General features: G+C 40.2%; 2 protein-coding genes across 4 annotated transcripts in view; both read left to right on the top strand.

The window, feature by feature from the left end:
• RP1 (RP1 axonemal microtubule associated) overlaps nucleotides 1-23,908 on the top strand; it is a 186,153-nt gene that overhangs the window by 19,322 nt on the left and 142,923 nt on the right. For all 3 annotated transcript variants that reach the window (XM_081013254.1, XM_081013252.1, XM_081013253.1), the window contains 4 exons: nucleotides 1,350-1,521; nucleotides 17,127-17,290; nucleotides 19,234-19,320; nucleotides 21,777-21,906. In XM_081013254.1, the coding sequence (XP_080869380.1) occupies nucleotides 1,350-1,521; nucleotides 17,127-17,290; nucleotides 19,234-19,320; nucleotides 21,777-21,906 (553 nt within the window). The remainder of the gene's footprint in view (nucleotides 1-1,349; nucleotides 1,522-17,126; nucleotides 17,291-19,233; nucleotides 19,321-21,776; nucleotides 21,907-23,908) is intronic.
• Nucleotides 4,276-9,855, top strand: LOC308481214 (oxygen-regulated protein 1-like; the record flags this gene model as incomplete). Its single annotated transcript, XM_081013257.1, has 1 exon — nucleotides 4,276-9,855. The coding sequence occupies one exon, from the start codon at nucleotides 4,276-4,278 to the stop codon at nucleotides 9,799-9,801; it is 5,526 nt and encodes a 1,841-aa protein (XP_080869383.1). The 3' UTR covers nucleotides 9,802-9,855.

Genomic DNA, 23,908 nt, shown 5'->3' with positions numbered 1-23,908 from the left:
ATCCCTTGAAGCCCTATATTATGTTTAGGCTGCTCATGAGGCATTATTCTATCTCTTTCTGCCAAGAGCTTAAAGGTCCCTGAAGGAAGCGGCGCAACCTTTTATTTTCACTTTTTTTGGGAGGGGGGTAACAGAATTAAAACACAAAAGCAGGTTCTCTAACCCAGCTGGGTGGGGTCAAGAAATGTTGGAGGGTCATCTCAATTGGGGATAAAGCCAGTATTAGAGGGAAGCCACAGTAGCATGTAAGTGTGGGTAACAAAGCAACATTGGGAAGCCGTGCTCTTGAGGTGGGGAATGTGAAACAGAAAATCCGTTGGCAGAGAAAGGGTTATACATCTCCTTCCCCCACCATTCCTTCACTTAAAATGACAGCCTCCCATGGCTTTTTTTTATTTAAAGAAAACAGTTGAGGCTTCATAACATGCATCAGTGTGTAACATGTCAGTTTGCCTCTCATCGTTTTTATATGCTACCATGCAGAGTTTTAAAATTTGAAAAGTGATGTCCCCACATTTGAAATCTAAGGTTGAGGGGAAAGCAATTATGAAGCTATGGCATGGTCAGAGAATCCCAGTACTGCACACTTTGAGTTCCTGCAACAGACTTTCCTATTTACTCCAATGAAGTGCTTCAAGATGTTTCTGTTTTTCAGGATATAAACCCAGTCAATGATGGCTGGAGTACCTTTAATTTTACAAGATCTACAGTCTTGTAGTAAAGCTTTGAAGAAAAGAAAAGAAATATTTCACACCACTTTCTCAAATAGAAATTGTAATGTGGAACTGTTGTGGCCATGAACAAGACAGACATTTGTTATTATTTAAGACTGTAAAATTTCACAGAAGACATATTGATAGCTACATCTATTTCTTTACCTTTTCAAATATATACTAATATCAAATTTAAGTACTGAGTTGTGACAGCTATGTTGCCAAAATAATGAAATAAGAGAGGTAATATTATGCTCAGGAACATCAAGGTTTGAAAAGTAGAAAATTAATTTTTGGAAGGGGTGAAATTAAGGGGGCAAAAAGTGCCACACACCAATAGCAGCCCAATGAGGACTGAGCATCTTCAAGTAACCTCAGAATGTTGTTTGGAGTTGGGCCAGATTGGCAGATAAAAACAAAAACAGAGAGGAGAAGATGTGAAGGATTAGCATGGGTGGATAACTAGAACACTGAACAGGACTTTCCATCCATGCCTCATTTTGTTGCAGCTCTCCTTTGGGTTTTCTAAAGGTGTCAAGTGCTCATAGAAGCATGGCTTTTAATCAAAATCCTGGACCACAGAATGATGATTTTCTTTTTCACAATAAGAAACCTTGTCTGCTGTTTCTCTTTCAGGTCCCCAACCTTCAAGCTCTAATACTCTGCTCTGGAGCTGTTGTAGCTGCAGGAAGAGAGCCCTTCAAAGCAGCTAATTATGATCCTCGTCGGTATTCACTACCTAGTAAACTGCCTGGGGTCTCCAGTCGTGTATACCCCAGAACAAACGCCAAGTCGGAGGGTAGAAAAAGTAAGTGTCTTTAATGATTCTCAGTTCCAATTTCCTTCTCCCTCTTTTATTATTCTATAAAATAAAATGGCAAAAAGGAATGGTCTGTCTAGATATCAGTATATAAAAAAAGGCCAGTTAAACCATTTACAGACTCCCTAGCCAAATCCTCACAAATGAGGAAAATGAAAGAGCCTGAGGGAAGGGGAGAATATTAAGCACCAGCAGTCTCTGTTATTCCTCTAAATATGAAGGTTTTGACTATGTTAAAACCATCATTATCTATTAACAGCTCATTCATCTTTTAACTCACCTGTTATAAATCAGTTATTTTCAGTGTTCAAGTCAGAACACACCTGTTGAAATTAATGGACATAGCTAACTTAGGTTCATTTCAGTGGGTCTACTCTGAGTGCACTTTAGTTTGCTACAACGCTTACTCACATTATGTTCATTTTCACTTGCTGTAGCATGAATGCCACCCTTTGTCTTGAAAAGTAGAACTAAGTAAGACTGTGTACACACTAATCTATTTGCAGCACAAAAAAATGTAGTTTTTCTCAACTGGGAATCATTCATGCTCAGTGCTTTTCTTCTATAAAAAAAAAGATGCCGGTACTGCACACACCCAGAAAAAAAGCACTGTTCATGCTTGTCCTCAACATACTGCTTTCAATCTAGATTGAATCTAGAATCTGCTCTCCAAAAGGTTAGGTGTGGTTACTTGATACCTATTTGAAAATTCTCTCCTTGATTAGGTTATCTATGCCTTTTCCTCCCTGCACATGTGCCAAGTGAAAGAAAAAGAAAGAGGTCATGGCAACCTTAATATATGCCTACCCACAGTGACATTGGGCAGGTCTGGACTCACCCACCGCAATTGCCAGGACCATCTACATCTCTTTTCAAATGTCGTGTGTACATAGCCTAACTCATGATTCATGACATGAATCTAAACCAGGAGTGGGGAACTTTTTTTGCCCCCCATGGTCCCTGCCCTGTTCATTTTAAGCCACACATGAATGCCTGAGTAGGGTGTATGATACCCACAGACAAAAGTTAGCAAAAATGTAATGAAAAATAAATAAATAAAAAACCATTGCATCAACACATATTGCATATCGGCATTTTAGTAGGAAGAAGAGTTTGGATTTGATATCCCGCTTTATCACTACTTGAAGGAGTCTTAAAGCGGCTAACATTCTTCTTTCCCTCCCTCCCCCACAACAAACACTCTGTGAGGTGAGTGGGGCTGAGAGACTTCAGAGAAGTGTGACTAGCCCAAGGTCACCCAGCAGCTGCATGTGGAGTAGCGGAGACGCGAACCCGGTTCACCAGATTACGAGTCTACCGCTCTTAACCACTACACCACACTGGCTCCCAGACGTAAAATAGGAATCAACTTCAGAGACCCTATTCTCCTGTTCTCTGAGGTGGTGAGGGTGGCTACCTTCTGAGTGGTGACACCTGGAGTATGGAATTCCCCCTCAGAGAGAGACAGAAACAGACACAAACCCAGCACCTTCACTAGTGGAGTTCAGATGGCAAGTTGTTCCTGCTATTTTTCAGGGCATTTAGAATAGCACATAACTAGTTGTTGCCTTTATGTCCTTATCTTGTTCTGTTGTTTTATTGCTTCTGGTTCTATGATTGCCTTGTTTTGGTTCATACTGATGTTAAGCCATGTAATGATTCTTTTGGATACAAGAATAGATATTTCAAAAAAATAATATAAGTAAACAAGCAAAAATATATGAAACATGCTAATAGGGTTGTTAAAGACTATCATTAAAACAGAGAAGAGTCCTGTAGTGTCTTAGGCTGCATCCTAACCACACTTACCTGGGAGTAAACCCAACTGAATTCAATAGCACTTACTTCTAAGTAAACATTGTTAGGCTTGCACTGTTAATGACTAACAAATGCATTTGTTTGTGTTTATAATTTTGAGTCTAGGATATCAGTGACTAAATTCCGTTATTGTTGAAGACACTGTTATATGCAGTAGTTGTTTTCCTGGTAGTGGTAGTGCTTGCAACACCAGCACTCTAGGAACTGTATTGGTTCCCTAACGCCCTTTAAGCACAGTCTAATACACTGTTTAAAAAATCATTCCCATCTCTTACTATAATCTCTAAAATCCACTGACCATCCGCGATGCACATAGTTAGGAAAACGAGGGCATGCAGAGGGATGTTCTGAGTGAGTGTATCAAAACTCATGAACTCTCTCCTTGCCAAAGTCTGAAGAATGGTTGGAAACATTGCTAGCAGCACTTGTTATTTGTTCATATGAACTCTCTGTTTAGACTGTGGTTAAGCAATTTCTATTCTATTTACAATGATGCAGTGTGTAAATTATGTTTAATTCAATAAATAAATTGGAACTTTCAAAAATGATGGTAAATGCCGTCATTGTGAAGAAAACATGATTAGGCATCATGAAACTTCCTCCCACACCATCATGCATAGAATTGCACACTGCACACCTGCTTAATCTTAAAAGGCTAAAATTTGAAATCCCTGGTTTATTTCTGGCCAAAATATCTGTCATTGTTAATATTTAAGACTATGCATAAACCTAGTAAATATTTGTCTATTCTTTGCTGCTCTTTTTTTTTTTAACTAGGTGATAGTAGCTGATGTGTCTGGACAGATATCTCATTTCTCCCTACTATTTAAGCTATACAGGTTTTCATTGTTTCAAGTTTTAGCCTTTTAACCAGCGGGGCTGACCATTTATTACTAATGTTTTATATAATTGAATCCCTCCCCAATGCTATTTTATCTGAATGTTTTTGTACTAACAACCTTCTTTTTGTGTTTTCTCTTGTCTCTTTCCTACCTGTCTGCTGCCTCTGTCCCTGGATGGTTATTTCTGATGACTGTCTTCTGCACTTTCCATCTAATCTTATCATTTGGGGTGTTTTCAATAAATTACTTGAAAGTGAGTGTACAGATAGACTCAAGCTCCCGATCACAGATGTTTTCTGCTTCTTCTTCTAAAGGCTACAGTAATGATAACAACTCAGAGTCTTCTTACATACCTAATATTGACACAAGCTTAGCAGAAAATCATTCACATACTGGGGAAGATTTCTCTTTGGTGCCCCCTGAAGATGACATTGAGAAGTCTGTTCATCTTAATCAAGATGGCAGCATGACAGTTGAGATGAGAGTTCGATTCAACATAAAAGAAGAGGAAACTATAAAATGGACGACCACAGTTAGCCGTGCTGGCACCTCTGCAGTTGTTGCAGAAGATGAGTCATGTGGAAAAAATGCAGAAAACTTCAACAGGGCTGAAGATGATGTCTCACTGCAGCCCATCAACACAGAAATGATCAGTCAAGATATTTCATGTGGAAAGGAAGCTAGCAATTATGACATCTGGCAGAATTCTTCTGTGAACGTAGATATGAGCCAGGCAAAGAATGATAAGATCAAACCTTTTTATAGACCACCTACTCCTGGGCCTAGAAGAGTCAAGCAAAAGAAATCCTTGGTTGAAAGTGTAACTGTGGTATCTGACACAGCAGTCCAAAAAAAGATGGTTGGGCAGTATTCTTACAGTGAAGAAATGGACAACGGTGATACCAAATCTGAATATTGCCTGGTCACTCACTCTAGCAGTAAAACATCAAGTGTTACCACACCAAAACTAAGTGAAATTTGCAGCAATCATATGCTCAATGAATCTCAGGATGGCCAGACAGAGGAAGAAACATCAAACAAGGTCACAATTAAAAAGTCCAATGCCTTGCCTTGTGAGGATGGCTTATTACAGAAAGTTTTGGAGAAATCAGTTGCAGAGGAAGGCTTAGATAACAATTTAACATCTGGTTATGATTCTAGCATCAGTCATGCTCAATCTTCTCTAAAGAAATCCCATGCAACTGGACTGCCTTTGCTTAATCAAAGTGATCAAACTGGAGGGGAAGTAGGCATCTTCAACGGCCACCCCGAATTATCTCAGTCAAGAAGTGAGGAGGTGCTATGCAACCAGTGCAAGGGATTGCATTCTTCTCAAACTTCCATACATGACTCACCTCCTGGGAGCAGTGAAACAGTATGCAAGTGTGCTCAAAGATCTCCCCCGATAACAGAATCTTCTTCTATCACTGTCAAGAACTCAGCAACTCATCTCTCTGATGGAAGCCAAGCTGCATCTTCCAGTAGTAAAAAGAAGAGCAAGAAGAAAAAGAAGAAAAAGAGAAAACCTTCCTCTGATATTGTGGAACAAGGCACAGCTTTCCCACAGAACTTGCATGATATATCAGCCAAAGCAACCCCTGAGAATGATGTGAAGACTTGTGAGATGCATATCACAAGAGAAAGTGCACCACATTCTTCTCCTCAAATCACAGTTCATAAAAGAGTGCTTGCTTTGCCTGTTGCCAACTTAGAAGGTTCTAATAAAGGTTTAGGTCCTAAAGAAGATTTATATAGTCAAGTTTCTAAGAAATCCCAGAAAAATGAATTAGAATCTAACCTGAAGCAAAATCTAAATAGACAGTTGCCTAAGTTAAAAGCCAAATCAGACAAAAAACCTCACTTGAAAGCAGAAGAAGTGTTAATGGCTAAAGATCACCCTAAAAATGAAATTGAACAGATTAAAGAAGGTGCATGTGACACAGCTAATGTAACAGAACAAACACCAGGTTGCATAGTTTCATGGAAGCCATTGACTGATACAGGAAGTGGTCCTAAGGCTGAAAAAGAAAAGAGGGTAACTTCTGCCAAATCACACAAATCATCATTGAAACATAAAAAAGTAAAAAAGAATAAAAAACCTGAAAGTGCTTCAGGTAGTAAAGTCCCTGTGTTGGATGAGACTAGAACATTGGATTCTTTGAGGAATGCAGCCTTGACAAATGAGATTGCAGAACTTTCTCTTGAAAGCTATGTCCAAAACTGGTTGCAGAACATATTCCCAAATGCTGCAATGCCTGAAAAGCATTTACCTCCCATAAATTCAAATAACAGAACAATGCATCAGTTGTCTGTCAAGTCTTTTTCAGATAAAGAAAGTCAGTTAGTAGGAAAGAATGCGTGCCTATCAGGGAATAAAAATATTAGTGAAAGTAAACTATCCAATGGTACATTAAATCATCTCAGTGAACTAGGAACTGTTGAAGAATCAGTTAAAAAATTGTACGAAGGACACATTGGCTGTTTGACAGATGCTGAGGCAAGTTTAATAGAAGAAGCCAAGTATTTATTACAGTCAGATATCCAGAGCAATAATAAACTATCCATGTGTAATATTATACATGAAAATGACAAAAAGAAGGTTCTGTTAGAAACCAGTGATCAAAGGTACATTTCTGAAATTGCTGCCCAGGTTAATGCCAATGGCACCAGTAACATTCTAGGACCTGATATGCAGAAGGATTGTGTCAGTGGTCTGTTGCTGCACCAGCTGAAATCAACAGTGCTCAGTGCTGAAAAGAACCATGTTGGATGCATTACAGACATTTCTTCTTCCTCCCTTCTTGGATCTTCTTCCAATCTCCTCCTCGCTTGGCTCCTTTTACTTAACCTCAAGGAAACTTTGTGCAATATAAATAAAGATGACATGGTACAAACTACCTGTAGCTGTTCAGAAGTATTTACACTCCTGCAGTATTTGAAACAAGTTGCAATTAAAGAGGAAGCTGAAGACCTGAAGACTGCTGTCTCCAATCTTCAGGACTGCACAGCAAACCATTTAATATTCTCCGGAATGCAAATAGAGAAACAGGAACCAACATACCACAAAGAAATTTTTTCTCAAGCTGAAATTAAACATATACCAGTCTTTGAAGAAGAAGGAAAAGTAAACAAGAATTTAACTTTTAAGAATAGGTTGAGTTCTGAGGAAGTTATTGATGCAGAAGTGTTAGCAGGAGAATTGGAGAGGTCTAGTGGGGAGGAGGGGGAGGAGAACTGCAGTACTCCAGTAGAGAATTCAGATCTAAATGATTTGGATGTTCATGATGAAATGCAAAATTTGAACTGCATTAATGCTGACTTGAATAGCTGTGGCTTGGCTTCAAATGAGGATCTGCCTAAAGAAAATGAACAAAGTTCATTTGAACATAGCTCATTTCAAGGCACACAGGAAAAAACCACAGATACATCATTTAATAATGAAGAATCAGAGATATCACAAGAACCTAAGTCAAGCACTCACAGCATGACCTCTAATGATAAAGACCACATGTTTGATCTAGAAACTTCAGAGTTAGATGATAAGGAAGTAAAGGGCACAGAAGATTTAAACTGGACCAACTCTGTGTTGTTAAAGGAAAATTCAAGTGAGTGTCTTACTTCCATTGCTGATAATACCACAAATGGTGACATTGTAGAAAATTCTGTACGGGAAGACATGGAGGAAGATGGTACTTGTGAGGAGACTTCAGAACGATTGTCTACACCATCACCATTATCTTTTTGTTATGAATCTAAGCAAATTCCAGGAGAAGAGGAACAGGTGTCCCGAGTAAAACTGATAGTAAAGGAACTTGAGGGTGGATCCTACTCAAATTCTTCTTTGGAATTCAAAAAATGCCTGAAAAGTCCTGCCACTTCTGACTTGTCAGATTATCGACCAGAAACTGATGAAAGTGATTACAATGTTAGGCATTCCAGTGACTTGACGAATGAAAGTGTAGATGAAGCAATATATGAAAAAGAGTACAACAAAGGGTATGTGAAAAGAACTATTGAGAGACTTTATGGTAAAGCCGAAGCTTCCTTTAAGTCCCCTTCTAAGCTTGATCCTCCATATTTGACTCAAACGCTACAAGGAAATGCTGTAGAAGAACCCTGTCATGATGTAATGGAGGGAGCTCCTTTGTTGTGTCAAAAGAATCATACCTGGCTGGATGAATTTGCATCACCTAAAATCCCAGAAGATTTAAACGCAAACAATGACATGTGGGAAAAAGAAAATGCTACCTTGCCAGCACCACAGTTTAGTCTTAATGGGGAAGACGCATATTATAATGATGACTGTTCAGTGGAATACACAAACCAGCACTGCCAAGCTAGGGAACACATTGCTGAAGATGAAGGAGTACTGATTGATAAAGGAAAATGGCTTCTTAAGGAGAACCATTTAATAAGGAGGTCACCACCTGAGAACTCTGGAATGTATGGCAATGCAGAGACAACATCAGCTGACACAGCATTTGACAATCATAGTGATGAAATTCCGTATTCACATTTTGGGAATCTGAATCTCCGGCCGCCACTCAAAGAAATATCATCTTCTGAACTTGAAGACATGGCTAAGCCATATGACAATGGATGCAACTACTTCAACATGCCTCATAACAGTGATTCGGATCCATTTCCTGATACTTTAAGTATACAAAGCAGAAACAACCAGTGTAGTAGCTCCTTGCTTTTTGAGGCAGCATGTAACAGTTCCACACAATTTTATACAGAAGTGAAAAGTAATTCCCCAGCTCTTACTTCTGTAGAATTTAGATTACCAGACAATAAGGTGCATCCTGCAGAACAGTCTTCAAATGATGAGCCAGTTCAAACCCAACCAATAAGCAACACTCATTCAAGCAGGAATAGCCGTGAAGATCAAGACTCACTGGATAAACTCCATGCTATCTGTGGACAACATTGTCCAATATTGACAGCCATCATAAAGCCAACTAATGAGGAGATCAGAGGATGTGCTTACCAAAAAGCCTCCGATGTTGAGAACCAAGTGGGGTCACATTTGTTAACAAATACTCCATATTTCATATGGCAAGGCAAAAATATAACTGGACTTTACAAATATCACACAGACCTGAAGAACAGCAGCATTAATAACATTGCAAATAATATTTTTAACAGACTCTATGCTGACAATACTTTAGATTTCATGAATGGCAGTACTTTCAGTTTACTTGTGTCAGCAGCACTGAAAGAAAATCAAGGTTTAAAGAAATTATATGTCACAGAAAATATTGATGTAGGCACACAGGAGATCAACAGTCATGAAAATAATGCCAGTAGTGATGCATTCAGTGAGATAACAGTGGAGCAGAATAATAATTTATCTGTACTGCAGAACTCAAAAGATAAGGGAAACAAAATGGTTGCAGAGAAACCTACTTCTTCATTAGCAGATGTAACAGAAGGCTGCAAACATGAAAAGTTTCACCATCATGAGTCACTCTTAAATAGTACTGGCTTGAAAGTAACTGTAAACTTGGAAGGTGAAAATACCCTCAGAATCAAAGAAGAAGCTTCACCTTATGTAAAAGAAGATGAAAGTGACAATGAGTATTCAGACTCTGAAAAAAGTTATTAAGAATTATATAGCACTGCCTATATATTAAAACAAAACAAAACCACAAATGATAAAGACAGTGAATTTATGCCCTGGTTTGAGGAATACATGTTCCTAATTTCTTATTAATAATTCTTCTGTGAAAATGTTTTTTTGTTCTTGTTTGTTTTTCTCACTCTTGTTACATATTTTCCTTAACAAATGCAAAATAACCTTACAAAAATTTTCTGCATGAGCAACTATGGAAATATTAGTTAATATTTTTTTTTGTGATGGTAGATTAAACTCATGACCCATATTATTGAACATTAGAAATGCATCCCATTACGCTAGCATGGACAGGGAGTAGGCCTGATATTAAGTTTATTTTATTAGAGAGGCCATTTGTGATCATTTTATTTATTGTTATTTTTCTCTAAACTGCAAGTGTAATTAACTTACCTGAAAAAAACTGTTAAGTTTACATTTCTAAATCTTCATAACTATTCTTATCATAGTTTATATTTATAATTTGTCCAGTGAAATACTTTGGAGATCCGTATACAGAACATTTTAGTTTTACAAAACAGGTGTTAAAGATACTTCACTAACAAACTGTAAAACAATATTGTATATTAATGTATATTGAAATAGGCAACAGTAAGTATTGCAATTATGGGCAATATTCTTATGTATGATGTCGGTGAACTTTACTCTTGTGTTCTATACACTGAGAAACTTAGAAAATACACAAAGGCATGATTCTAAGAAGGGCTAACTGATCTCATTTATGTATGTAACCAGGCCACTCTCTAGTTTTGTTGGTTTTTTTTTTTTTTTACCAAGTTTGCCCTCTGTCTTAATGAATATAAAATCAGACACTAGTTAGTCTTCAATTATGGAGACTACTCTAGAATGGTCAAAAAATGAAAACATCATATACATTACCACTTCTGTTGCATTTCTACTGGAGATAATCGTGATAGAAACTACTAGTCTAACATTGCAATAGCTAAATGTAGCTAGTGTAATAGAACTTGGTTCATATTTCTGAAAGTCCAAAGGCAGCTATTATTATTATTATTATTATTATTATTATTATTATTATTTTCAATACCACACTTCATCTGAGGATCACAGGATGGTTTACAATATAAAAACACAAAAGATGTAACATAGCAACAAACAAAAACAATACCTCCCCACAATTTAAAAGGCTATAGATTATTTAATTAGCCAAATGTCTTGGAGAAAAGGAATGTTTATGTCTGACATCTAAAGATACGTAACAAAGGCACCAGGTGAGCCTCCCTTGGGAGAGCATTCCACAAACTGGGAGCCACTGCGGAAAAGGGCCATTTTCATGTTACCATCCTCCAGACCTCTTGAGGAGGAAGCACACAAAGAGCCTCGGATGATGATTTCAGGGTCTAGGTTGGTTCTTATGGAAGAGGCAGTCTTTGAGGTACTGTGGTTTAGGGAAGTTTTTAATGTTTAATGTTGTATTGTGTTTTTAATATTTGATTGGGAGCTGCCCCCAGCCAGATGGGCGGAGTATAAATTATTATTATTATTATTACTATTATTATTATTATTATTATCTCCTGAGCCATTTAAGGCTTTATAGGTAAAAACCAGCACTCTGAATTGGGCCTGGATTGGTGTAATGTGGCTACTGAATTCTGCACCAGTTGAAGTTTCTGAACTGTCTTCAGATGCAGCCTCATGTATAATGTATTGCAGTAATCTAACCTAGAGGTTACCAGAGCCCAGATGACAGAAGTTATGCTATCCCTAACCAGGCACTCCATGTCACCAAGGCCACCTGAACCTCATCCAACAGCAGTGGGTCCAGAAGTACTCTCAAGCTGTGTACCCACTCCTTCAGAGGGAGTTGTAGCTCCATCAAGAGTAGGCAACTTTTCACCTATCTGATCTAAGGAACCACCCACTAACAGTGTCTCAGTGTTATCTGGATTGAGTTTCACTTTATTGACTCTCATTTGGTCCATTTCTGAGGCAGGACAATGCTCTAGCATATCCACTGCCATGCCTGTAGATGTAAAGGTAGAGCTGTGTGTCATCAGCATATACTGTAGCTGACAATATACTCCAAAACTCCTGATGACCCCACTCAGTGGTTTCATGTAGATGTTAAACAGCATGGGCGACAAAATCAAACCTTGAGGAAGCCCACACTGAAGACTATGTGTTTTTTCTACAGATACTTGGCTGTTATACATTGTTTCAAAGCAATAGCTATCATTACCCTTGTATTTGTGTTTCTATGATAATGAATCTGTATTAGGAACAATAAAGTAAGCTAAAAGAACAGCCCTTTGTTATTGAAGAAAAATGGAAGATTGCTGAACAGCCTGACCTCAATCTGTATCTTGTATAATTAATGAAAGCAGTCTTGGAGATATTACATATATGTTGCACTAATTTTTGAAACCAGTTTTTAAAGGAATAATTATTGTAACACAATACAGAATTTATTCCATCTATCCTCACAATCCCTGAATCAGGCTCTCACAATAACATTTCCAGTTTATGGATAGAAAACTGACTCTGAGGGAAGGTGATTCATCCAGAGACCAACCAGAGGGTTCATGATTGAACATGTATTTGAAGTTGCATGTTCAACCCAATGGGCTGTAAATGTTGCTGCCAATGCACAAATGGAATGGTTTTTCAGTCACACAACAGGACCTCACTTTCTTCTCATGCCCCTGCATTACCTTGCACTCCCTCAAAACCTGCTCTTTAGGGTTGGGGGGATCCTCTGAAAAATATTGGGGTTTATGTGTTGAATAATGGAAAGCTAACTCCTGTTGCACAAGCAGAGGTCCACTCTTATAACATTGAATTCTGTCCAACATCAACCAGACTATGCTGGTTGTATTAGATCAATGTAAGGATGCTGGGTCCATAGAACCAATAAGAAAAGTCTATAATGCAAATTAATTCATGACTGTGTAATCATTTATTAACATTTCAGTGCATTTTATAATAAGTAACTTAGGTAGTGCTAAAACAAACAGCATACTAGGACTCAATTTCTTGACTTTAAGAAAGTCAAGCATACTAGCATACTAGCATACTAGGACTCAATTTCTTGATTTTAAGAAAGCCGACTTCATAAAACTTAGGGAAGTGCTGGGTGAGATCCCATGGACAGTAATACTAAAAAGAAAGGGAGTTCATGATGGCTGGGAGTTTGTTAAAAGGGAGATAGTAAAAGCACAACTTCAGGCAATACCAATGAGACGGAAACATGGAAGGTGCCTAAAGAAGCCAGGGTGGCTATCTAAAGAACTTTAACTGAGTTAAGATTAAAAAAGGATGTGTACAAAAAATGGAAAAGGGGGGAAACTACCAAAGAGGAATTCAAACAAATAGCCAGCACGTATAGACACAAAGTCAGAAAAGCTAAAGCACAGAATGAACTCAGGCTTGCTAGAGAGGTTAAAAGCAACAAAAAAGGCTTTTATGGGTATGTTCGTAGCAAAAGGAAGAACAAAGAAACAGTGGGGTCACTCAGATGGTGAAATGCAAACAGGGGACACAGAAAGGGCTGAACTCCTCAATGCCTTCTTTGCCTCAGTCTTCTCCGATAAAGAAAACAATGCCCGACCTGAAGAATTTGGAGCAAATGATTCAGCAGAGGAAACACAGCCCAGAATAACTAAGGAGATAGTACAAGAATACTTGGCTAGTTTAGATGTATTCAAGTCTCCAGGGCCAGATGAACTGCATCCAAGAGTATTAAAAGAACTGGCAGATGTGATCTCAGAACCACTGGCAGTCATCTTTGAGAATTCCTGGAGAACAGGCAAAGTCCCGGCAGACTGGAGGAGGGCAAATGTTGTCCCTATTTTCAAAAAGGGGAAAAGAGAGGACCCAAATAATTACCGCCCAGTCAGTCTGACATCAATACCAGGGAAGATTCTGGAGCAGATCATTAAGCAAACAGTCTGTGAGCACCTAGAAAGGAATGCTGTGATCACCAATAGTCAGCATGGATTTCTGAAAAATAAGTCATGTCAGACTAACCTGATCTCGTTTTTTGACAGAATTACAAGCCTGGTAGATGAAGGGAACGCAGTAGATGTAGCCTACCTTGATTTCAGCAAGGCATTTGACAAGGTGCCCCATGATATTCTTGTAAAGAAGCTGGTAAAATGCGGTCTTGACTATGCTACCACTCAGTGGATTTGTAACTGGCTGACTGACCGAACCCAAAGGGTGCTCATCAATGGTTCCTCTTCATCCTGGAGAAGAGTGACTAGTGGGGTGCCACAGGGTTCTGTCTTGGGCCCGGACTTATTCAACATCTTTATCAACAACTTGGATGATGGACTCAAGGGCATCCTGATCAAATTTGCAGATGACACCAAACTGGGAGGGGTGGCTAACACCCCAGAGGACAGGATCACACTTCAAAATGACCTTGACAGATTAGAGAACTGGGCCAAAACAAACAAGATGAATTTTAACAGGGAGAAATGTAAAGTATTGCACTTGGGCAAAAAAAATGAGAGGCACAAATAGAAGATGGGTGACACCTGGCTTGAGAGCAGTACATGTGAAAAGGATCTAGGAGTCTTGGTTGACCACAAACTTGACATGAGCCAACAGTGTGACGTGGCAGCTAAAAAAGCCAATGCAATTCTGGGCTGCATCAATAGGAGTATAGCATCTAGATCAAGGGAAGTAATAGTGCCACTGTATTCTGCTCTGGTCAGACCTCACCTGGAGTACTGTATCCAGTTCTGGGCACCACAGTTCAAGAAGGACACTGACAAACTGGAATGTGTCCAGAGGAGGGCAACCAAAATGGTCAAAGGCCTGGAAACGATGCCTTATGAGGAACGGCTAAGGGAGCTGGGCATGTTTAGCCTGGAGAAGAGGAGGTTAAGGGGTGATATGATAGCCATGTTCAAATATATAAAAGGATGTCACATAGAGGAGGGCGAAAGGTTGTTTTCTGCTGCTCCAGAGAAGCGGACACGGAGCAATGGATCCAAACTACAAGAAAGAAGATTCCACCTAAACATTAGGAAGAACTTCCTGATAGTAAGAGCTGTTCGACAGTGGAATTTGCTGCCAAGGAGTGTGGTGGAGTCTCCTTCTTTGGAGGTCTTTAAGCAGAGGCTTGACAACCATATGTCAGGAGTGCTCTGATGGTGTTTCCTGCTTGGCAGGGGGTTGGACTCGATGGCCCTTGTGGTCTCTTCCAACTCTATGATTCTATGAAAACAGAAGGAATTGTTTTTGTTTATATTATTTTAGAATTTTTAAGATAAACATGTCTCAAAAATTGGGCACACTACAGTTCCCATCACAGATGAAAATTGCTTTTTTGAATGGCCTGTATTAGTTACTGAAGCTCGTAAGTGGGAAGAGCCTAGGATGGAGACTTTTGATTAGGGCTCCATCTTGAAGAACCATGAGGTACAACAAACAAACAAAAAAGGTGCATTTTTATCTTGTGAGCTGCCCTGAGATCTGAAGATGAAGGGTGGTATATAAGTCAAACAAACAAACAATAATGATAATTTTATACACAAAATATAGTCATGAAGGCTGTAAGTCCCCTGATGGAATGTGAATAGCTGGAAAGTAGAGAAAGGCAAGATGGTAGCTGGCTGGACTGTACTTCAGTGGTTGGAACTGGAAGGAGGTCATTTAAGCAGTACAGCCCAACCACTCTGTTTTTCATAGTGGAGTGTAGCCTGCAGTACAAAGGTAAGTCATGTGCTGCACACACTTTTTGCCTCTGGATTTGTCCACTGTTGGCATGTGGTCCTGGAAGGTCACTCGAGAGGGGAAATGGCCCCTGGGTAGAAAAATGTTTCCTACTCTTCTTTTACTCCATCATGAACACAAGCAGTAACTAATAAGATTGCCTAAAGGTTGCCATTAATGTCTGGAAATTTTCAGATGAAAAACTTGTTTGAAAATCTGAAGACTTCATTATTAGGTCACAAACTATTTGGACTCCTAATGTGTGATAACCAATGTGGTACTTCTGCTATACATACAGTATTTGTGTTATAGAAGTTTCTAAATATAAATATTGCAGCAAGTGGTTAATGGGTAGTGACTAAATATTGAAAGCATAACATCGTTTCATTTGATGATGCAGAGAATGATTTCTGCTTGACAGAATTGCAGGCCATTATGCACTGATGTTCAGTTCCCTTTCACAGGTGCTATTGCCCCAAAGAACCCATTGTCATTTATCTCTTAACTGCTGATTCTTAAAATCAGTTTCTTCTTTTAATCTCATGGATATTGCTAAATTGGATTAAACAAATGAGCATAATATTCAATTACAACTAGTGAAGAGAATGATTTAATAAAAGCAAAGCTGTACAGGTCTTATTGGTGCTATATTATTAACATTATAAGTCATTATCAAGGCACAAGTACAGGGACAGAATGAGAAAAACTAAATGGCTGCCCGTTGAGTGTTCCTGTTCATTTCATGGATAATTCCCGTAAGGAGAAAATCACTGTAGAAAATCTGTGCTAAAACTGAATGTGATGGAAGACAGCCTCTGAATCTGGCTGCAATAATTGTAAATCTGTGTGACAAAGCAATCTGTGCTGGAATTGGGACAGTGGCTACGAGCCATAATGGCTATGCTCAGCCTGCACTGTTGGAGGCAGTATGTTTCTGAATAACACTTGCTGGGAATCACAGTGCTGTTGCTCTCTGGTCCAGTATGTGAGCTTCCCCTAACATGAGACCAGATGAGATGGGCCTTTCTCCTGATCTGGCAGGCCTCTTCTCATGTTCTTATCAACTTTCTTTGGAATCAGGAGCTGAAAGGCAATCAAAATTGACCTTGCCGAAGAAAAGAAACTATAAGGCATGAGGAAGAAAGACTGTCTGAGGTTCACGGAAGCATGAGCGTGTTTGTGTGAATGTGTATCATTGAAGCCCTATTGCAATAATGGACAGTGTAGTGGAGTAGATCTCTTACCTGACATGACCTGCTAGGTGAGTCAGTGAAGCTTACTGGGAGGGGTAGGGCATTGACAAGGGTGTCACGGAGCAAACACACCAGAGGAGCTAATCTGGCACTCCTGCCATCTGCACTGTGCCATCCAAGCTACTGCATCCCCTGTTGCCCTTCCTGCTAGTGAACAGCAGCGACTCACCTAGGAGGTCAGGTGAGCACCTCTGCCCTACGATGCCATCTGCTACTGCCTAGTTGAAACCAGAGTGTGGAAAATGGGTATTTCAGGCACAACTTCCAGTAATTTGTGATTATTTTAAGGAAGGGCAATTCTTACCTGGTGAGAGGCACATCCTAATTCCCATTAATTATAGATTTCTTTATATGTTTCTTTAGCTAGGAAATGGAAGGTAACAGTTTTTACCAGTGACCTACCATCTGCCAGCACCAGCTCACAAGTTTATATTGTACTATATGGGGATCAAAATAATTCAGGAGCTGTCTTTCTATATGGAGAGGAGAAAAAGGTGTTTGAAAGAGGAAATGAAGATACATTCATTGTAAGTTATTACTATAACAAAATACTGTTTTTTATAAGGATAGCACATGATTAAAAATAAAGAGTTAACTTTTTTTGTTAAGCAAAGTTTTCATTTCTTTATTGTTAAGTCAAGAACACAGTTCAGTCATTCTCCAGTTGTGTGGAGTGGAAAAGACTATAACAAAAAGTGGTGTATGCTTCTAAAGTAGCTCTTTGTGGTTTTAGGGCTGCTCCACATAATCCTGTTTACTGAATTATATTATTTGCCACCGTCACATGGCATTCTGAATTTGCAAAAACTGCTTTCATTGCAGATCAGTTGTAATGGATGTTCTAAACATTTTGTCATGGGGAAGCAGTTCGATCCATTGGGTGGTGTTCAATGACTGCATGCTGCCAGCACAAGACTTCTGCTTCCATGATGTGACTTTTCCACCCCTCTCATTCCACTGCATGCCCTGAACCCTCTCGGTTCTGTTCCAGAGGGTTGGGAAAACCCCTAGAACACATATGGGGGTGCAGGGGGAGGAGATGGGGAGAGCAATATGTTGCATGAACAGAAATCTTTGCATGGACAAAATGTTTATATAGTGCTACATTGCATAAAACCCATGACTTGAATTTAAGGCGGGTAAACAGTAATAATGGGGTTTTCCTGATGAAGCTCACTTGTATTCCCAGGGTCAGTTCATGACTTCCAGCATATCAGCTGAGGCCAAGATGGCTCTATGTTTTCCAGTGATACTTATTGAACGTGAATTCAGTCCAGTTGGCTTTTGGAAAACCATGAGAAATGTAGCCTAAGATAGATGGGTGCAGTTGAAATCCATGGTTGCCACCATCAGAAATGGCCAGTCCCCAGAGGGAGCAGTAGAAATGAAAAATGAGTGAACTTGTATGCATTGGCCTGTATGATCTGTCCTAGCTTGGCTTATAGTACCCAGGGGAGGTTGGATTGAAGCAGTGCACTTACTGGAAGGTTAGGGTCACATCCTGAAGAGCAAAGTCAAATCTGAAAAGGCAGAATCACATTTAATAAGCTGTACAAGATAATAACTGCCAAGGTAAAGCACAGTATGTTAGAACCCTGGACTATGGCAAGTACAGGCAGAAACTGCTACCTCAGAATTATACTGAAGCCTTCTGAAGGCCAACTGGTCTGGACCTACTTTTGACATCTCCCCCTATGAGGAGCTGCCTGTTTCTTAAAGGATCATTTCATGATTCTGCAGCTGCAGCCTCCAATGGCATGTGGAATGTGAAGACTGGATGAGGGGGTACGCTTTGAGTCTGAGAAGTCAGGGAAAGCAACATCCTCTGGCCTAGAAGTTACTTGAATAAAGGCCAAAGGCTTCCCAGACAATTCTCCTTCTCCTCTGATTTTCCCCTGGGCTGGGAAGAAGAGTTGAGGCCAGAGAACAAGAGACTGTATTCCATTGGCTGGCTAGCCTTCTGCTTTTTTTGGTCCATCTAAGGCAACCTCAACCCATATAACTCTCAGTTCATCACATTTCCCTGTAGAGGTTGGCTTCACGCTTCAAGGACTACAAGTATATAAAAATAAACAGTGATGTTCATATAAGTAATGAAGTCATTCCAGACTGTAAATTGATAAGCTGGCTAATGTCCTAAGATGAAACACTCTATTTATCACACCACTCTAAGCGAGGACTTGCTGCTTCAATATGTTGTAGGCTGCATTGATGCCCTAAGATTGAACCCACTGACACAAAAATCCTAAACACATTTACTTCATTTGAATTCTATTTCAAGTAAATTTACTCAGTTTTGCAGACTCACAGCTGGACCTACTTATTCAGTCCTCCTTGAGCTAAATGCTTTACAAAGATGAAATAGTATTCTGAACTAATATGTGAAACATATTGAACCAAAGTTACTGGAGCAGTTTTATGTTCAAAGAAGCTAGATGAACTGCTGTTTTGTGTGTGGTTATTTTAACAGATACAAACGGAAGACCTAGGAGAGCTCTACAAAATACGGATAGGGCACAATAACTCTGGAGAAACCCCTGCCTGGCACTGCAAAGAGGTGAGCTATGTCCATATCTTAAAATCAATCATTCTTTCTGAAGATCTTGGCAAATGACACTTTTGCTGCTTTGCCAAAACCTTAGTCATGCACATACTATATGTTCACATGTTGCATAGCTACACAATTGGAATAGTACATTGTTGCTGCTGAAGAAAATGTTATCCAGTAAACAAAATTTTGGTAAACCACAGACTCAAGGTTAGTGATATACAGTGGTATCTCTATGGTTACAGACGCTTCAGGTTACAGACTCCGCTAACCCAGAATTAGTACCTCGGTGTCAGGGAACTGCCATCAGTGCCAGAGGGAGAGAGCAAAATCCAGAGGGATTCCGGAGAGCGTCCCGGGATTGGGAGAGGCAGCCCATCTTCTGGGGAAGAGAATCAGCGTAGCACCAGTGGAGAAGGGGGGCAGATGGGGGAAGCGGTGAGGCAGTCCCATGACTCCTTGCCGGGGACCAGCAGGGAGAGTAGAGGTCCTTCGCTGCCTATGCCCTCCTTGCTCAGAAGGCTTTCGCGCAGAGAGAGTAGGAGACTAGGCGTCAAAGAGCTTCTTTGCTGGAAGAAGTTTAAGGAACGCCCACTGACGGATTCCGCCAGCGATTGAGACAGCCACAGGTGAGTGGCTGTCCGGACGGTTCACTCAGGCAACCCAGCCAGGTGTTTGCACCGCCTTACGCACGAGCAACCCCTAGAACCACTACACTCGGGTTAAGAACTTTGTTTCAGGGTGAGAACAGAAATTGTGCTCTGGCGGCGGGGTGGCAGCGGGAGGCCCCATTAGCTAAAGTGGTACCTCAGGTTAAGAACAGACCTCCAGAACAAATTAAGTTCTTAACCCGAGGTACCACTGTACTTTCAAGTGAATGCCAAGTTACTAAAGACAATGAAGAACACCACACAGCCAATGGACTATGATGACAGCAAACTCTATTTGAATCCCTGTTCTCATCTATTCAGATCACCAGGGGCTGCTCTAAAGAAACAGTGAAACCATTTTATAAGATTTGAAAGTGGAAGGAGAGTTGCATGCTTCTTTTGAATTTCAACAATAGGTGGTGGTCTTGGGACAGTCACTGTGTCTCAGCCTAACCTTTTTATTTTAAAAAAACCCCTACATTGTAGTGAGGATAACAATCAGATAGCCCTATATATTTGCCATGTTAAGGTTTTGGTTTTTTAAGATAAAGGCTGCAATTTAAAATTAAAAAAATCCTCCAAGTACTGCATCCACACAAGAATGCCGATAAGGACTCTATTCGCTTGTTCTGTCCTCTCACACCACAATTACTATCATGTGATTGGGAGAGTGGGAATGACTCCTTTGCTCCTGCCTTTTTCTACACACCTCTGTTGTCATTCCTGTAAATGGAAGGACCTGCCAGTTTTCGTTCTCTCAGTTTCTCATTCTTCCAATCTTAAATTCAATTATGCCCATTTCTGCAGTCATTTTCAATATACAGTGGTACCTCAGGATAAGTACTTAAATCGTTTCGGAGGTCCGTTCTTAACCTGAAACTGTTCTTAACCTGAAGCACCACTTTAGCTAATAGGGCTTCCTGCTGCTGCTGCGCAGCCACTGCACGATTTCTGTTCTCATCCTGAATCAAATTTCTTAAACCGAGGTACTATTTCTGGGTTAGTGGAGTCTGTAACCTGAAGCGTATGTAACCTGAAGCGTATGTAACCCGAGGTACCACTGTATACGTATTTAATCCCCATGAAAATTCTTCAGCATTTTACTGTTAATTTCTATCTAGTTACACATCTTTGTATGCTGTTTTGATTAATGTAAACATCTTTACAAGCAATTTCACTCAATGCATTTTAGTATGTCATTTTCACTAATATATTAATTTTTATCTTTACTTCACCCTAATATATGCATTTTTTAAAACATTGGCTTGACAACTGCAAAATTTGTTAAATGCAAATTTTGAAGGATGACTGTGTTTTAGTTGTCATCAAAGTGTAAATTTGATAGATTCAAATTCAGACATGAACTGAATTTGTTGTATTGTGTCTGCAATTGGGAGACTGTTCTGGTCAAGTAAGCTCTTGGTATGATTCAGAATACATGAAAAGTATTTCTGAGTAAAAAAAACCAGAGAAACATTTTGTGCATTTTTGGGGAGTGTAGTCAGGTTCCATCCTTGAATATACTTATCTTAGACTTCTAAAGAGCACAGACACAGTTATCATGTATTCTGAGGGGGGAAAGGTAGATTAGAGAGATTTGTATGGTACTTACAGTACAAATTCAGGAAACCTCTGACATGGGTTTGGGTTGGAAAACTCAGTCTATATATTTATAATGCAGCATAAAAAGTGACCCTCACATACTCGGGGTCTGTTCCAGTAAAGACTGTAACAGCATTTGTTCATTTTTGAAAAGTATTAGTTTATTTTTGTAAAGATACCACAATAATGTAGACTTGATTGCTTGCATTTCAGCTGCATTTGCAGAATCTTGTGACAGGGGAGCAGTTTGATTTCCCTGTAGATAGGTGGCTGGCACAACAGGATGATGGCGAAATAAGTCAAGAACTTCCTGTTTTACATCTGGGTCAGCCCATTCTTCCAGGTAAGGAATACAAAAATAGCAGGAGTTATGGGGACTCTTCCCGTCCCTATAACTGCAATCCATAGGAAACTGCTTAGACATGGAAAATACTTAATGGGGAATGATAAATAGAAATATATGACCATTAAATATATGTTTAAGCCCGGTACTTTTAACATTAAAAGCTTCCCTAAACAGGGCTGCCTTCAGATGTCTTCTAAAGGTCTGGTAGCTGTTGTTCTCTTTGACATCTGGTGGGAGTGCGTTCCACAGGGCAGGTGCCACTACTGAGAAGGCCCTCTGCCTGGTTCCCTGTAACTTGGCTTCTCAGTGAGGGAACCGCCAGAAGGCCCTCAGTGCTGGACCTCAGGGTCCGGGTAGAATGATGGTGGTGGAGATGCTCCTTCAGGTACATTGGACCAAGGCCATTTAGGGCTTTGCCCACATCCCTCATATACTGCTCTGATCGCTTCCTACTCAGCGTTATATCTGGTAGCTACATTTGCTAACAGAGATTCTCCTCATTAGGTACAAGCAACCATTCCCCCTTCTCTACTCTCTGAGTTCCGATAGTAGATGTGGAAATACTCCAAGATAAAGAAGTTAATTTAGAAATTACCGTATTTTTCGCTCTATAGGACGCACCTTTTCCCCTTCAAAAATGAAGGGGAAATGTGTGTGCGTCTTGTGAAGCGAAGACGCCATAGCCCCGCGACCCTCTTCCGGCTGGAGAGGTGACGCGCAGCTATGGCAGGAGCCTCTTTAGCCGCGCGCCACCTCTTCAGCTGGGAGAGCGTGTGCGGGGCTGAAGAAGCCATAGCCCCGTGACCCTCTCCCAGCTGGAGAAGTGATGTGCGACTATGGCAGCAGCCTCTCCGCTGCGCCTTTCCGCTGCTCCCTGACCTGCTCTTTTGGGCTGGTGGTGGGCTTCCCTCCGCCAGCCCCAAAGAGCAGGTCGAAAGGAACCTGAAGCCTGGAGAGCAAGAGGGGTCGGTGTGCACCGACCCCTCTCGCTCTCCAGGCTTCCAAGGTAGCCGCCTGAATGCACCTTAAATGGCACCTTGTTTTAGAGTGGGAAAACAAGAGGGGGAAAATTCTCCCTCTCTCTGTGCAGCGCCTCCTGCCGCTTCGCTGAAGGGGCGCTGGGCAGAGAGGGGGAGATTTTTTTTTTCTTGTTCTCCCCCCTCTAAAACAAGGTGCATCCTATTGTCCGGCGCGTTCTATGGTGCGAAAAATACGGTATGTCTTATTGGGTTGGAGACCAACTTAGTCATGCTTAGAACAGTCCCAATGAAACCAATGGGATTTAATGGTCCACTAACCCATTGATTTTAGTGGGACAATTACGCATTTGTTTAATTCTCTCCCAGTGAAATTGGATGAACTTCAAGATGCTTAACTTTGCCTGGTTGGTTTCTTTTCCACGTTTATTTATATACATTAATATTTTCCTTGTATAAATCAGCTTAATGCCTCTGGGTCATTGCTCCCAGACAGATGTTACAGAAGCTGCTTGCCTTGATATACAACACTTTCTCCACATTATTGTAGAGAATTATTGTTATCTTAATTATTTATTAAATTTTTATACTGCCCTTCTCTGAGGATCACAGGGCAGTTTACAATATTAAAACACAAAAATGTATAACATCATAACAAATGTATAGCTAAAATAATATCTCTCCCACCCCCCAGTTTAAAAGGCCATATACATTTAATTGTTTAATTAGCCAAAGGCCTGGGAGAAGGGAATGTTTTTGCCTGGTGCCTAAAGGTATGTAACAAAGGTGCCAGATAACCCTCTCTGGGAAGAGCATTCCACAAGTGGGGAGCCAGTGCAGAAAAGGCCCATTCTCATGTTGCCACCCTCCAGACCTCTTGTGGAGGAGGCACATGAGGAGGGGGCTCAATTGATGATTGCAGAGTCCAGGTCAGTTCATTTAGGAACAGGTGATCCTTGAGCCATGTTGAAGGTCAAAACTAGCACATTGAGTTGGGCCCAGAAAGTACCAATTGGAAGCCA

This window comes from Podarcis pityusensis, assembly GCF_964106645.2.
Source record: "Podarcis pityusensis genome assembly, chromosome: 7".
Taxonomy (NCBI): Eukaryota; Metazoa; Chordata; class Lepidosauria; order Squamata; family Lacertidae; genus Podarcis; species Podarcis pityusensis.
This window is presented reverse-complemented; position numbering and strand designations above follow the sequence as displayed.